This window comes from Procambarus clarkii, chromosome 33 (genome assembly GCF_040958095.1).
Source record: "Procambarus clarkii isolate CNS0578487 chromosome 33, FALCON_Pclarkii_2.0, whole genome shotgun sequence".
In the NCBI taxonomy this organism is placed as follows: domain Eukaryota; kingdom Metazoa; phylum Arthropoda; class Malacostraca; order Decapoda; family Cambaridae; genus Procambarus; species Procambarus clarkii.
Window position 1 is genome coordinate 30,472,504 of NC_091182.1, and position 15,265 is coordinate 30,487,768.

General features: G+C 43.3%; 1 protein-coding gene across 1 annotated transcript in view; it reads left to right on the forward strand.

Moving 5' to 3' along the window:
• LOC123765296 (protein abrupt) overlaps positions 1–13,972 on the forward strand; it is a 31,752-nt gene extending 17,780 nt beyond the window's left edge. The window contains exon 5 of the mRNA XM_045753846.2: positions 9,257–13,972. Coding sequence (XP_045609802.2) covers positions 9,257–10,158 — 902 coding nt within the window. The 3' untranslated portion in view covers positions 10,159–13,972. The remainder of the gene's footprint in view (positions 1–9,256) is intronic.
• The last annotated feature ends 1,293 nt before the right edge of the window (positions 13,973–15,265 follow it).

Below are 15,265 nucleotides of genomic sequence, written 5' to 3' on the forward strand. Positions count from 1 at the left end.
CACACATGGGGGAGCCGTAATAAACACACGGGGAGCCGTAATAAACACACATGGGGAAGCCGTAATAAACACACACGGGGGAGCCGTAATAAACACACACGGGGGAGCCGTAATAAACACACACGGGGGAGCCGTAATAAACACATGGGGGAGCCGTAATAAACATACACAACGTGAGCCGTAATAAACATACACGGGGGAGCCATAATAAACACACACGGGGGAGCCGTAATAAACATACACGGGGGAGCCGTAATAAACACACACGGGGGAGCCGTAATAAACACACATGGGGGAGCCGCAATAAACACACACAGGGGAGCCGTAATAAACACACGCGGGGGAGCCGTAATAAACACACACGGAGAGCCGTAATAAACACACACGGGGGAGCCGTAATAAACACACGGGGAGCCGTAATAAACACACATGGGGAAGCCGTAATAAACACACACGGGGAAGCCGTAATAAACACACACGGGGGAGCCGTAATAAACACACACGGGGGAACCGTAATAAACACATGGGGGAGCCATAATAAACATACACAACGTGAGCCGTAATAAACATACACGGGGGAGCCGTAATAAACACACACGGGGGAGCCGTAATAAACATACACGGGGGAGCCGTAATAGACATACACGGGGTAGCCGTAATAAACACAGGGTGTAGCCGTAATAAACACACGGGGGAGCCGTAATAAACACACACGGGGGAGCCGTAATAAACATACACGGGGGAGCCGTAATAAACATACACGGGGTAGCCGTAATAAACTTACACGGGGGAGCCGTAATAAACATACACTGGGTAGCCGTAATAAACACACACGGGGGAGCTGTAATAAACATACACGGGGGAGCCGTAATAAACATACACGGGGGAGCCGTAAAAAACATACTCGGGGGAGCCGTAATAAACATACACTGGGTAGCCGTAAAAAACATACACGGGGGAGCCGTAATAAACATACACGGGGGAGCCGTAATAAACATACACGGGGGAGCCGTAATAAACATACACGGGGGAGCCGTAATAAACATACACGGGGGAGCCGTAATAAACATACACGGGGGAGCCGTAATAAACATACACGGGGGAGCCGTAATAAACATACACTGGGTAGCCGTAATAAACATACACGGGGGAGCCGTAATAAACATACACAACGTGAGCCGTAATAAACATACACGGGGGAGCCGTAATAAACACACACGGGGGAGCCGTAATAAACACACGGGTGAGCCGTAATAAACTTACACGGGGGAGCCTTAATAAACATACAAGGGGGAGCCGTAATAAACACACACAGGGGTGCCGTAATAAACACACGCTGGGTAGCCGTAATAAACACACACGGGGGAGCCGTAATAAACACACACGGGGGAGCCGTAATAAACACACACGGGGAGCCGTAATAAACGCACACGGGGGAGCCGTAATAAACACACACGAGGGAGCCGTAATAATCGCACACGGGGGAGCCGTAATAAACACACACGAGGGAGCCGTAATAAACGCACACGGGGGAGCCGTAATAAACACACCGGGGAGCCGTAATAAACACACATGGGGGAGCCGTCGTGTTGTGGGAGCGTAGCTAGTGTCGAGCAGGTCACCAGAGGTGTGGATGTACGCACGTGCTGCGGCGCCTGTGTGTAGTGGCGAGACAGGTAAGTGGTGACACGCTAACTGTCGACTATAGCCTTGTCTACCTCATGTGTACGGCGCTCCCACACACCATTCCTGGCCGTGGACGCCGCCGTCATGTTAAGCCAATTGAGTTGTCTGTGTAATAAAACAACGGATTCGTGTAAGGAGCAAAAGTTTTGTGGTATTTTTTTGAGTTCTTGTTCCAGTGTTTAGGTTGTCTAAATTCAGTGATATAAACGAGACATTGCATTGGATACTGCTTAATAGAAACTTATAAAATTATATGTTATGTTAATATCCTACCTAAATTATATTCAGCTGGCTGAAGACCAAATTATTGATATGTAAGGCATCAATATAGGCGTCCCTCGTTGTTGTTGTTTCAGATTTAGCTACTCAGGACGAAGTGTCCATGTAGCCCGGGCTATGGTGAGCCCGTAAAGGCGTCCCTCTCATGTCACAGCTTCTATCTGTCACTCAGCTGTGAGGTGGTGTGGCAGGAGATGCAGCCACTTTCAAGCAATGAGTACTAATAGAGCAACAAACGCGATTCAATGTTTAAGGGCTCACCATAGCCCGCGCTACAAGGACATTTCGTTCTGAGTAGCTAAATCTAAAACAACAACAACAACAGCGATTCGATGTGAACTGTGTGTATAAAACGTATGGTAAACTGTGTGTATAAGTTAATTTTTAGATTATTTTTTTTGGACTATAAAGAGAATAGTACCAAATTTTACTGTGACAACAGAAGGCCAGAAATCAGCAAGGCATTATACAAAACGCAAACCATGCCACGCATCAATAGCGAACTAGCACCAAATTACACTCTGCCAAATTCTATAACACGACGGAACACTCAGCATACTACACAACCCTCATGCAGATTGATTGATGAAGATTAAGCCACCCAAGAGGTGGCATGGGCATGAATGGGCCCTCATTCAAACAGGACTGACAAGATACAGTGGACCTATAACTGAGGTGCTTATTCACCTCACTACCTTCAGCTCATTCCTTGAATTCATATTATACCTTGTGGTTATCTTGCGATGATTTCGGGGCTCAGCGTTCCCGTGGTTCGGCCCTCGACGGCCTGGTCCTCTTGGCTGCTCACAGCCTGGTTGATCAGGTATCCTTTAGTCCTTTATCAAGTTCTCTCTTGAACACTGCGAGAGGTCGGCCAGTTATGCCCCCTAGTGTAGTGGAAGCGTGTTGAATAGTCTCGGGCCTCTGATGTTGCTTCTCTCAGAGTACCTATTGCGCCTCTGCTTTTGAAGGTGGCTATTTTGAAACTCCTGCCATGTCTTCAGGTCTCTTGTGATGTTATTTCTGTGTGCAGGTTTGGGACCAGCCCTTTTAATATTTTCCACTTGTAAATTATTATGTACCTCTCCCGCCTGCGCTCAAGAGAATACATATTTAGGCATTTCAGTCAGTCCAGATGGTTTAGATGTTTTACTGAGTAGATTCTAGCAGTAAAGGATCTCTGCACGCTCTCCAGGTCAGCAATTTCTCCAGCTTTGAAAGGGGCTGTCATTGTGCAACAGTATTCCACTCTAGAGAGCACTAGCGTCTTGAATTGAAAGTATCTTCATTGGTATAGCATCTCTAGTTTGAAAGGTTTTTGTTATCCAACCTGTCATTTTTATTGCAGTTGTGACTGTTACTTTATTGTGTTCTTTAAAGTAATCTTGCCATCTGTGTTCTTGCTCTCTTCCGACATGAGTACACCCAAATCCTTTACATTGCTTTTGCGTGTGTGGTTTCTGTTTTTATATTTTCATTTTTTCCGTAGCGCAGGAACTGGAATTTATCTTCATTAAATACATATTATGTTCTGTAGCCCATTGAAAGACCTGATCTACATCTGATTGGAAGTTTGCTGTGTCCTCTGTGTTGTCTACTATCATAAAAATCCTGGTGTCATCTGCAAAGGATGATACGATACGGTGCTATAGATTGTGTCCTTGTCTATGTCCGATATGAGGATGAGAAAAAGTTCTGGAGCAAGCACAGTACCCTGGGGGACTGAGCTCTTCACGGTTGATGGTCTGGATTTTTTGTTGTTGACTATTACACATTGGGTTCTGTTAATCAGAAATTGTAGAGCCCTCTTCCTATTTTTCCGGTAATTTCTTTTACACTCATTTTGTGTGCAATAGCCTTATGGTCACATTTGCTTTTGCGAAAAGCAAATGTGAAACTACACGGTTTCAGCCACACGGGTGGCTGAGCCATTCGTGTGTTTCCCGCTTGTACATCATGGTAGGTTTGTAGGCGAGGGGATGGGAGTCCATGAGGGAGATAATAGTTTCAATAGATCTCTATATAGTTTCAATAGAGATCAATAGACTTCCATGAGTCCCCATGGAGTCCATGAGGGAGATCAAGAAAATAAAAAAAATTGGTTTAAATTTATCCAGCAGTTTCCAGTTATATGCAATCGGAGGGCAATTTACTGAAAGCGAGAAGTAGCAGTGAGGATCATCACTGGTGCAGAATATCAGGCCACTGTACTTTGCAGATAATCAATTTATCCAGCATATTCGCAAAAAAAGGGATACTTAGTGTATCATGAAATGTCAAGAATCGATATAATGAACTATCTATCATATTATCGGACACCTACCGAAAATTAAAGGTAAGCTTTTAACAGCAAGCCGGAGAGTAAGCTGTCGATGTTGTTATGGAAAGTAATCGACACGGTTCATATCTCTCTTTAGATCAGTACTACTTTTATATATTTATTAAATAATGGCAAGATTATAAAACTGTATTGATACACGTAATACAAAATGACGAATGCAAATATGCAAACGACGAAGATCTGTACATATACATTAACTGTAAGGATAAAGAGGTCAGATTGTGGGCGAAACGTCCTGTCAGGGGGGTAGAAATAGCCTAAGCTGCTCTATCCCTTTGAGATGTATTTTTTCTTGTCTCAATAAACATACTTGAACTTGAACGTCCTGTCAGCAAATCACAAACATACAACGCCCGCGTGAAATAATTGTTTAAGATCAATGATCAATTAAGATCAATTCACTATATCTAAAAGTTACAGATGTTTAGGTATACGGGAATGATCTTGCAAATACGTCTTTGCTTCTACAAGAAGTGACGTGGAATGTATAAGATAAAACAATGTAATGGTTAGGCTAAACTAAGTGATGTGAGATAGACTAGGCTATTTAGCCTAGTCTAAATATTTAGACTAGGCAAGAGCAGGCCTAATGATAAGTCTAAAATTACATAATGATGAGATTAGGTAATTTTAGGATTGGTTGTCAAGTCAAACATGTACAACTATAAGTAGATAATTAATTCATCGCTTAGTGAAAAAGTGACAAAATTGAAGTATTATTTATTTTGGTATTTCTCGTTGAAAAAATGTTTTCAGCGAGAAAATACCAGGTTACTACTATAAAATGGTAAACTACTATAAAATTATAAAGTTGTAATGACTTTCGAACCTGTAGATCTTGCATAATTTGTCGTGAATTTCTTTATCTATTGCTAATGTATACGATATCCAATCTATTAAAACATTATGGATATTACTAATGCATGGAGGAGCCATATTAACCTACATAATCCAATTCTATATCTATAAAACAGAACGTCTGTCTGCCAGGGTTGAATGTCAGACGCTTGGGACTAGCTCATCCAACTTTGAAAGATGACAACTGGGTGGTAGAGGATTGTCAGAGATGGATCGAGGTCGGCCCAATTGCCCACGCTATAAAGAGTCGGCTCTATTTGCGAGTCGCAAATACTGGGCATTTTTCGTAGAATTTTTTTTTTTTAGCAGAGAAAGAATTACAGAAACATACACAGAAAGACAGAGACCCGGGCACAGCCGGATACCCTTACTAGTAAATCATATGCTAGTTACTATGGGATGCACGTATACACTAAAAAATATCTATGCCTAGTTTAGTACAACTTAGTAGCTGTAATCTACTTATCTAGCGTTACTTTACCTACTGTATCCCCCTTAGTTTCACAAGCAGTTATTTCAAAGCCAATCCATATTTTGTCTGAAAAGGAGCCTAAAATAATTGCTGCAAATAAATTTTCAGGTAAGATAGGGTTATGATGTTTTTTTTTAATATATCCTAAAAGCAAACAAAATTAAATTAACTTTTGCTTCTATAATTTTGCTTCTTAATTACCATGGAGGAATCCTTAAGAAATTATCACAAGAAGGCACCAAGCCTGGGAGACTGTAGCACCATCAGTGTTGCTGGATTTTCAAACAGTGCTAAATATCACTGAGGATGCTAATATGTGATATGAGAACAAAAACACACACAAGGCGAGTGATATCAAAGGTATCAGATTCACCAAGGATTTTGTTGATTGACAGACATTAGGAAATTACCTAATTTCCTTTTAATTTACGACAGACCGAAACGTCGTCGTTCCTTCACTTTCTAGTGTGTGGTTTGGTCAACATATTTCAGCCACGTTATTGTGACTTCTCGTCTGCACATTAGGAAAGTAAGACATACGATCGTCCTGAAAATCGGGACATTCCACAAGAAGGTGCACGACAGTACGTGTGACAATACAGTTTGGACAGTAAGGAACAGGGCGCCATTCCATTAAATCTCCATAAGTAAAGCGTATATGACCAATACGTAGCCTAGCCAAAGCCATTTCCCAGCATCTATTACAGTGGTAGGAGGAAGGACAAGGGGATATGTTACTTTTAAGGGTGTGCAGTTTGTTACCTCTAACCTCAGACCAGTGACCCCCTGCCAGAGGTCTTGGATTGAGGTATGAATGATTGGGTAGAAATCTGAACAAGGAATGCCTATTTCTTGGCACTAGGACAAGTGTGGAGAGCCTCCTTAGCGGCACTGTCCGCACGTTCATATAAGGTAATACTAATAGGGCTGGGAACCCAGCCAAACTCATCTGAAAAGAAATGTTGAATTTCGAATACCACAGGATGCATTGGGGAAGAGAATTATCAGAAGAAAGCGCTAAGCCATTACGACTATATAGCACTGGGAAGGGGTCAGGATAAGAACTTCAGAGGGAACGAGGGGGGGGGGAGGAATGGTGCCCAACCACTTGGACGGTCGGGGGATTGAACACCGACCTGCATGAAGCGAGACCGTCGCTCTACCGTCCAGCCCAAGTGGTTGGATAGGATGCATTGGGTTAAATGACTCCAGGGCCAAGAGTAGTCTCTCCTGCCTTTCTCCACTCCTCCCCTCTCTCATCTCTCTCTCTTACCTTATCCTTTATCCCTTGCCATTTCCAACCTCCCTCATCTGCAACATTCCTCTCTCTTCTCTCCCCCTCTCTTTCCCCCCCCCTCTCTATCCTTCCTTCGCTTCAAATATTCCACCTTATTTTTCACTCTATTCAAACATCCCTCTTATTCCCCTTCTCCTTCCTTCACTCCCTATCTCTGTCTGTCTCTGTCTTTCTCTTTGGACAGTCAAAACTGCCCCACAGCCAGTGTGGGGCAGTTTTGGTTGGGTCTTGGCTAGACTCGCGATGTCATTTTCATTCCGTCTTTCTGCTTCTCTCCTCACTCTGAGGTACTCATTCCTGGCCCTCTGGTATCTCTCCCTGCTCTCTGGTGTTCTGTTTTTCCTGTAGTTTCTCCACGTTCTTATACTTAATTGCTTCGCTACCTTACATTCCTGAATGAACTATGGTGAGTGTGTGTGTGTTACATCATAAGAATATAGTTAGTGAGAAAAAAATTATCCTTATTATATTAAATGTAATAAGGATAACTTTTGCAAGTGAAAAAATGTGTTCTTGATGATTCTGTAAATTGGCAATTCCACAAACAAGATTCCTGAAAAGTTCACCAAGCCCCTCGACTCCCACAACAGGCGCCTCTTAATAAAAATGAGATGCAGTCCGAAAAGGTCAAGTGTGGTCAAGAAATGTCACACTGTTGAATGTTTACACCGGGACAGTTTCATGGGGGAAGTGTCTCCAGGTTGATTAGATGATGACAAATGTATATTGCGGTCAAATGTCAACACTCTTCGTGGTGAGAATCAACATACAAGAATAAAAACTGTGCATTTATAACAAAACTATCGTAAACAAATAATTCAACGAAGCCTATATATTTGAGAAAGAGTAGAAAAAGAAGGGAGAAGAGGAGTGCAGAGTCAATTTTGCTCTTATAAAAGGTCAATAATGCGCACACAGGCCTTTGTTGACGCATGTCGTATTGCAAAGATTTTCAAGCACAGGAACCTGCCTGTACTCACCTAATTGTGCTTGCGGGGGTTGAGCTCTGGCTCTTTGGTCCCGCCTCTCAACCGTAAATCAACAGATGTACAGGTTCCTGAGCATCCTGTGTGATCCATCATAACAAAACGTTTAAATAGCTGCTTTCCCAGTGAAACTCACTATATGCGCATAACTTATATGATGTAATAATATTGGAAACGCTCATTCCATACACCAAGTATTATACCAAGCAAAATAAATTTCGTGCTACTACAAAATGAATGAATGAATCATATGAAATATGTCATATTCACATGACATATTTCACTGTCATGAACAGCATATCTGTTCATTCCTCCTTGTATTAATCTTATCTCTTTTAAACTTTACAAGTTAAAATCAGCGGCAGGGAAAGTGTTAAGGGATCCATTGTTTCTTTAGGATACTTTAGGATTCTTTAGGTTTCTGGTTACTTTAGGTTACTTTACGATTCTTTAGGTTTCTGGGATACCTGTTTAGCAGGTATTCCAAGACTTCATTTGCCTAGAACTCGCCAGCAACTCATCCTGTGAGCACAAAAAAATTTCAACTCAAAGAACGTCTTTATAATACGCTCGTGGGTGATAATTATATCAATGGATATTACAGATTGTCAATTACAACGATTAGTTTATATAATAGTTCATTTACCTACTTGATAATAAAAAATGTGGATGCGATGTAAAGACTAACAAATATAGGAATGAAACGTTTCTTGCCCTTTGTTTAGACCTATTGCTAAAAGCTTCCATTTGAGCACATCTAAGGTAGTGCTCTATTCTTCCTCATCACAATCGACTTGAGAATGGTCCAGGACGGACCGAAACGTCGTCGTCCCTTCGCCTTCTAGTGTGGTCTGGTCAACATAGTGCTCTATTATGTACCCTTTGTGTGTATGTCCACTCATTGCATTTCCTATTACAGAGATGACCATATAAACTGAATTGCCAAGATACTTGTAGTCTAATTTTGGTCAAGCAGTGACATCTTTTAGTCAACTGATTTTGTACCAGTTTCACATGACATATTTCACTGTCATGAACAGCATATCTGTTTATTCCTCCTTGTATTAATCTTATCTCTTTTTAACTTTAAGGTTCTTTTCGAAGATTTCTTTAAGCTTGTTTGACAACTCTAAAGCATTTTTAGCCTAGTTTCTACTCAGTACACAGATAATGCCACTTTGAGTAATTAAGCTGTCTCTAAAATATATACTTGCGTTGAAAAACAATAACACGTTCATAGGTATGATGATCACATATTAATAAACTGCACTGAAGTGTCTTTATCACTTTCTGATTATATTTGTCAGTCAGATACTAATTAGCAATATATTTTTCAGGACGTCCACGGTTTGATTTCTACCGAGTACGAGCGACGGACCCTCGGCCATGCCACATCTGTGGTAAGATATACAAAAACGCTCACACCCTGCGCACACACATGGAAGACAAGCATTCCAACTGCAATGGATTCCGGTGCGTACTGTGCGGCACTGTGGCCAAGTCGCGCAACTCCCTCCACTCACACATGAGTCGCCAGCATCGCGGGGTCAGTACCAAAGACCTTCCCCTCCTGCCTATGCCGGCTCCATGGGATCCAGAAATGGCTGCAAAGTACATCCAAATCGTAGGTGGTGTGGGTGAAGTTGTCAGACAGAATTACCGCCGCCCAGACAGGGATAGCAACAACTCTGGCAGCGACAACGGGTCTTCGACATCAACGTCACGAGATCGAGAAGCCGACAACACCCCAACCTCCCAGGAGAATGGTGGCCTGTACCTTAAATCCGATCCTGGGGGCCGGGATGGAGAAGATGGGATGAAGGAGAGGAGGCCGTATGATGTCATCAGCCGTCACCTGGATATGTACACAGGAGCGAAACCTCCAGGGGCCTCACTTCTCGACACATACTTACAGATGATGCGTGCCTCTGGGATGGACCTGTCAACGCCCTTGGCAGATAGCATGCTGGATGAGAGGAAGATGCTTCATTCTCGGCCTATAGGTGGCGGCGTACTAGACCTGACCCGGCCTGACTTGATACGAAGTAGCACTTCCCCACGCGACGAAGATAATGGTGGCCCCGCATCAGATGACTTTAGCGACGATGAGTTTAGTAGTATGCATACAGATGGTCGGGGAGCGCGGAAGCTGAGCGGAGGAGCCACTGTAGTGACTGTCACGCCTCGCTCCCCAGAGCCCTCTGACCCCGAGGATGATGCGAAGTGGGCAGTGCAGTAGTGATCCACCACATTCCGCCGTGCAGCGTCACACAGCAATCACAGCCGTGGTACAAATTACACAGTGGATGCAACAGACTAGATATATGGGCCAGTGTGACTCAGTGCCTGTGTTGGGCCCGCCGCTGTCGCCAGTGAACCGTCCTCAACCATGCCCAACTATTTTTGCCATCTGTCCCATAATCATACCCTCAACTCTACCTCTCAAGGATATATTTATTTTCATCATTTAAATACAGAAGTAAACAAAACAAAATTAGTTGAAGCTGTTACTCGACCACTTCAACGTTAGCAGTGTTTTGTGATATTTAATGACCGACTGGTCTTCCCCTGTCATCTATACCTAAGCAGCAGGAGCTGTAAGGCTGCCTCCGGGCATGGTTGAGAGCGGCACACGTCTTCAGCAGTTGTCAGTTCTCAGGGACTCGTCGGGCTTCACTCCTTCCTGTAAATACTCTTCTCACTCAGGCCGGTGGTGATGCAGGTGAGCGTCCTTCCACCAGGCCCCTGGCTCACACGCCCACACGTGTGCACACACAATGCACCAGGATTATGTGCACGTAACAGACTTATGCAGCCGCCTCTATGTTATGGTTAACTAGTTGGTGCCCTCTTTTCGGTGCTGTTATTTTGGATTAAGATTTTTAACGAGGAAGCTTGATGTAAAATGAAGTTATGTTAACTCATGCTCTCTAAGCTGGCAGATAATGGCTCTGTTAATACCAGCGCAAATGCATCAGTAATTTCTCGCAAATCATTTAAAAACTATTGCACCAACGGGCGCCCAGTGTTGCCATATCACTAACACTTTCCATGGCGGCATCATCTCGCCTAGTTTAAGTAACTGCCTGAGAAACAGTATCTCAGGTTAAATTCACTGGTGCATATTGTAGCTCCATTCGGCATCATCTCAGCATTCCTTTAGCAGCAGTTTCAGTTATATTTTTAGGCTTGTACACAGAGATGGACCCATGACCTTATGCCCATAGTTTGTGATGTGATCATGGATTTTAAGCCTTCTGTAGTTTCCTGATCAGTAACTCCTCTCTAGAAGAAAAAGGATATGATTGTGGAGACACTCACTACACAACGCTAAAAATCACTGTTCTCATCAATTTAAACATGTGTTGTCCTTGACTATTAACTTCTACTCATACTACTACTACTACTACAAATTTGATTTGTTTTGGTTTGTGTCTGTGAATTCTCCGTCCAGCCAGGGTAAAGTCCCCACCTGTACAGACGGCTTGAGTCAGGTCTCTGCTCAGTACAAAGTTGTCAGTGGCTGAGGCCCAAGCTGCCCGTCTTGATCTCAGTGTAAATAACCGCCACAAAACAGGCAAATGAGTCCCTCTCCTCACCCTCTATATATTACAGATAGTCAGGTAGTATTTCAGGTATCAGATCCCATATTGTTATTTTTGTAATGTGTTTACACAAGGTTCTCAGCCATTCCAGTCGTATGGTAAACTGCTCTGTCCAAGTCATGTCAGCATTTTAAGTGCAACTAGTCAAGGATTCAGTAACAGAAAACACAATTGGTGTGCTTTTAGGATGCACTTCCACTATGCTTAGCAGGTACATTAAATAAGCGATAAACTGTATATTAACCTATAGAGATATATAACACATGGCCTGCGTGGCAGTAGAAAATGTAGTGTCTACCTCATAGTTTAGCGGGTATTTGTGGTGATGCACGCGTGGGTGTTATCCACTATGGTCCCTGGACGTTATGCTCGTGCTCTCACGGGCACCCAGCTGGCATCCCGGGGGACCTCATGTGGTGAAACTTGGGGCGGAGATAGGTAGTGGCACGCCTGCTAACACTATACACCAGAGATCAGTGTGGGAAGATGTGAGGCGTATGGTGATGGTGGGCGTGACAGTGGTGGTACCCGCGTGGTGGTGTGTTGCTGCCCCCCGCACAGTGTGTCCTCAGTGTTGGGTAGTGTAGTGTAGACTATAGCCATATTGTTAACGTAGGTAAGGCACCGGTAGTTGTTGTTGCAGCAGCGGTGGTGATGATGCGGTCCGAATTACTGACACAACCGTGATGTGATGGGTGATAAGGTATGTGTACCATGTGCACCGTGGTTAAACACACCTGCAAAGGCCGCCTATATACTCGCACACCGATGCACACGCCCATCACTGCATGCCCTCGGATCTAAGAGTAGGTTCCAGAGCAATGTAATTGAGTCAGCCCAAGACAATACTTTTATCTAGTTTTCTGTCCATTCAAGATGATGTCCGAGAGTTAAACCCCCATAAATAGCTAGACTACTATGGTGCTCTAACAGGAAGACCTAGATGTCAAAGAGAGAAGGGCCAGAGTTGTACATTATTTGCTAGACAGCATCTATGCAAGAAGCAGAGATGGCAACAGTAGGCGGTGGTGTGTCCAGGGTGGTGCCTTGGCAGCGAGTCAGGCCGAGCCAGGTCAAGATGAAATCATGACCAACCTGCTATGTTCTCAGCAATTCCAGAGACCCAACCCGCACCCAGCCTCAACCCCGAACCAATAGCCTTTTCCTCAACCCATATAGCCTCATACGCCAATATCCCCCAACCCATAATCCTGCAAGCCAACTGATATACACCATAACGCCCCAATTCCCCATCCTGGGTGATGGGGGATGGGCGCTCCAACCCAACAGTATTTACCGCCAAGGAGTATTGACCCCAACTTATAACTTAACAGTGAGCCATGCAACCACGTCTTTCCATAGAAGTATTACTAGCCGTGTAGACCATATATGAGGCTGGGGCGCGCTGGGTTGGCCGTGATGGTGCTGGAATAGGTTAGTGTTCTCCGTGAGATGCTCTTGAGTAGGGATGATCAAGGTGGCCACCATACAACAAGACAACATTTGTGTCTCTAACCTATAGAAAATGACATAGGAAGTAAGTTTACATTAATGGTTCTATATAAGGTTATCCTAGGGCTACTTATCTTCTAGGATGGTACTGGCATGCTTAGAGCCAAGGTTTGGTTTGATAGAGCGGTAATAGTGTCAGCTCTGCACAGTTCAATGGTGAATGAACACTACGATGTTAAGCAAGAGAATGGTGTCATGGATCATCTTTCACAAACGAATTACTACTTTTAGGTTACTCTTAGTTTATCATCTAAGTTATGGTCATTTAATTTAAGCATAACAGATATTATTTTATATTTGTTGGTATTACAATTGTTATTTTACCGAATTAGCAGCAATGCATATTTTTGTAGCTTAAGTTTACAAGTTCCTAGATATTAGCCATGTCAAGCTCAGAGGTGTCCGCAGGAGAGCTTGGTCTACTAGTCTGCACAAATATATTTATCCATTGTTGAAGAATGCTATGTTACCAGGATACTAGTTCCATATCTCTAAACATTTTATATGTTTTATACATACAATAGTTAAATATTTTAGTTTAATCTAGGTAGCAAGATGGGAGCTATTATATTTCATAAGGCGCCTGAGTGACGTGTGGCCGCGGACCAAGCTCTCCTGTGCCCCTTACCCAAGTGATCATTGTCCGAATTATGCAGCTTCCAATGTTTATAATTTGCTACATTACCAGGCCCTCTGACGGCCGCCAAGATAACTAACGTGCCAAGCAACCATGTTATTAATAGTTTCAAACATTTATTTTTCAGAATACTCTGTTCATTTGTTTATTTTTGTCTATTATACATGCCAACACGGTAGCAAGATTTTGCAAGTCGGGTCGGCTTCCTGTTGCCAGTAAACAAGAAGGTCCGGAACCTTCATATAGACACTATGTTAAGCGTTGGAATATAGCAGAATGTAGCATATATTGTTTAAAAATGTACTTTATAATTATCCTAAGTGTAGGAGAGTGAGTGAGTGAGTGAGCGAGCCAGGGAGCCCCCCCACCACCTGCTCAGCACACCTGCACAGCCAGTAGCGACACCCACCTCTCTTCCCCCACCCACATCTTTCCAACATTTGCTACTCGAACCTTGCCACCCCTCACCTGATTTACATTATGCTCAAATCAGTGTCAAATTACAAGGATTAAGGCCAACGCATGATTCTGAAGTGCTCCGCAACACTCATGCTCTAAGAGACTTAAAATTGCTAAGTTAACAAGTGATGTTCATTACGACAAAGCACAAAACATAATTGTGTCGGCAATGTTGCAATCTTAAAGATGTGCGTGAGAACTGTGCAGTGTGTTGAACAGACTTTGTGGTACTGTGCAGTGATGTGTGGACCTAGATTGGTACTGTGCAAGTAGGATGGTACTGCGCAGCTATCACAGCTATGCGCAGTTAGGATGTTATGTGCATTGCTAGTTATTCTGTGGACTCGTTGTCCGCAGTGCCAAGGTTTTGAAATGGAGATTAATTATCCGAATTACCTTAGTACATGATTTTGTAAAGTTACAGGCATGTCCTGAGGACATGCAATCATCTTAAACTATCGTCAGTGATGTAACTGCCATCATTAGCAGGTTGAGGCTGACCAGGTGTTCTTCAGTAAATAGTAATCACGTAGATGAGTTAGAAAGCATTACCTGATGCTGGGGGTTGTGCTAGAGGTCAGTGTTCAGAGGAGAAATACGCGTAACACTGACGATAACGGCCCGAGCAGCATAAACTAACAGACAATGACCAGTGGCTCCTCCCGGGGGCAACGCGACTGCGATCTGGTCTTAAAGTGGCGTTTTAATGCAATCGAGTCAATACGTTTACTGCTGGAGAAGCGCCCCTCTGAGCAAGAGGTATGGCTACTCCGTGATGCAGTGTGTGTGTGTGTGTGTGCAACCCGTCCTCTTAAAAATAACGTCACTTTTGGCTCATATGCGCACTATGGCCAAATTTGGACGTAATTTGAAATGAAATCGACTCACAAAAGTGATGTATGTTCCGTTTTCTGTTTGAGTCGTCCGACCCTCCTCGGACAGCTTAGAAGAGGAACTTTCAATTAACGTTTTTCATAACGTTTTGAAACTTTATGAGAATTTCCTGCCTACCTAACCTATCAGAGGACCCTTAACTTACTGTTGTTGAAAAAAAAAATCCCAAATTTATTTTCAATTTATTTTCATTTTCAAATTACGTCCATATTCGGCCATAATGGCAAACGGCCAAAAGC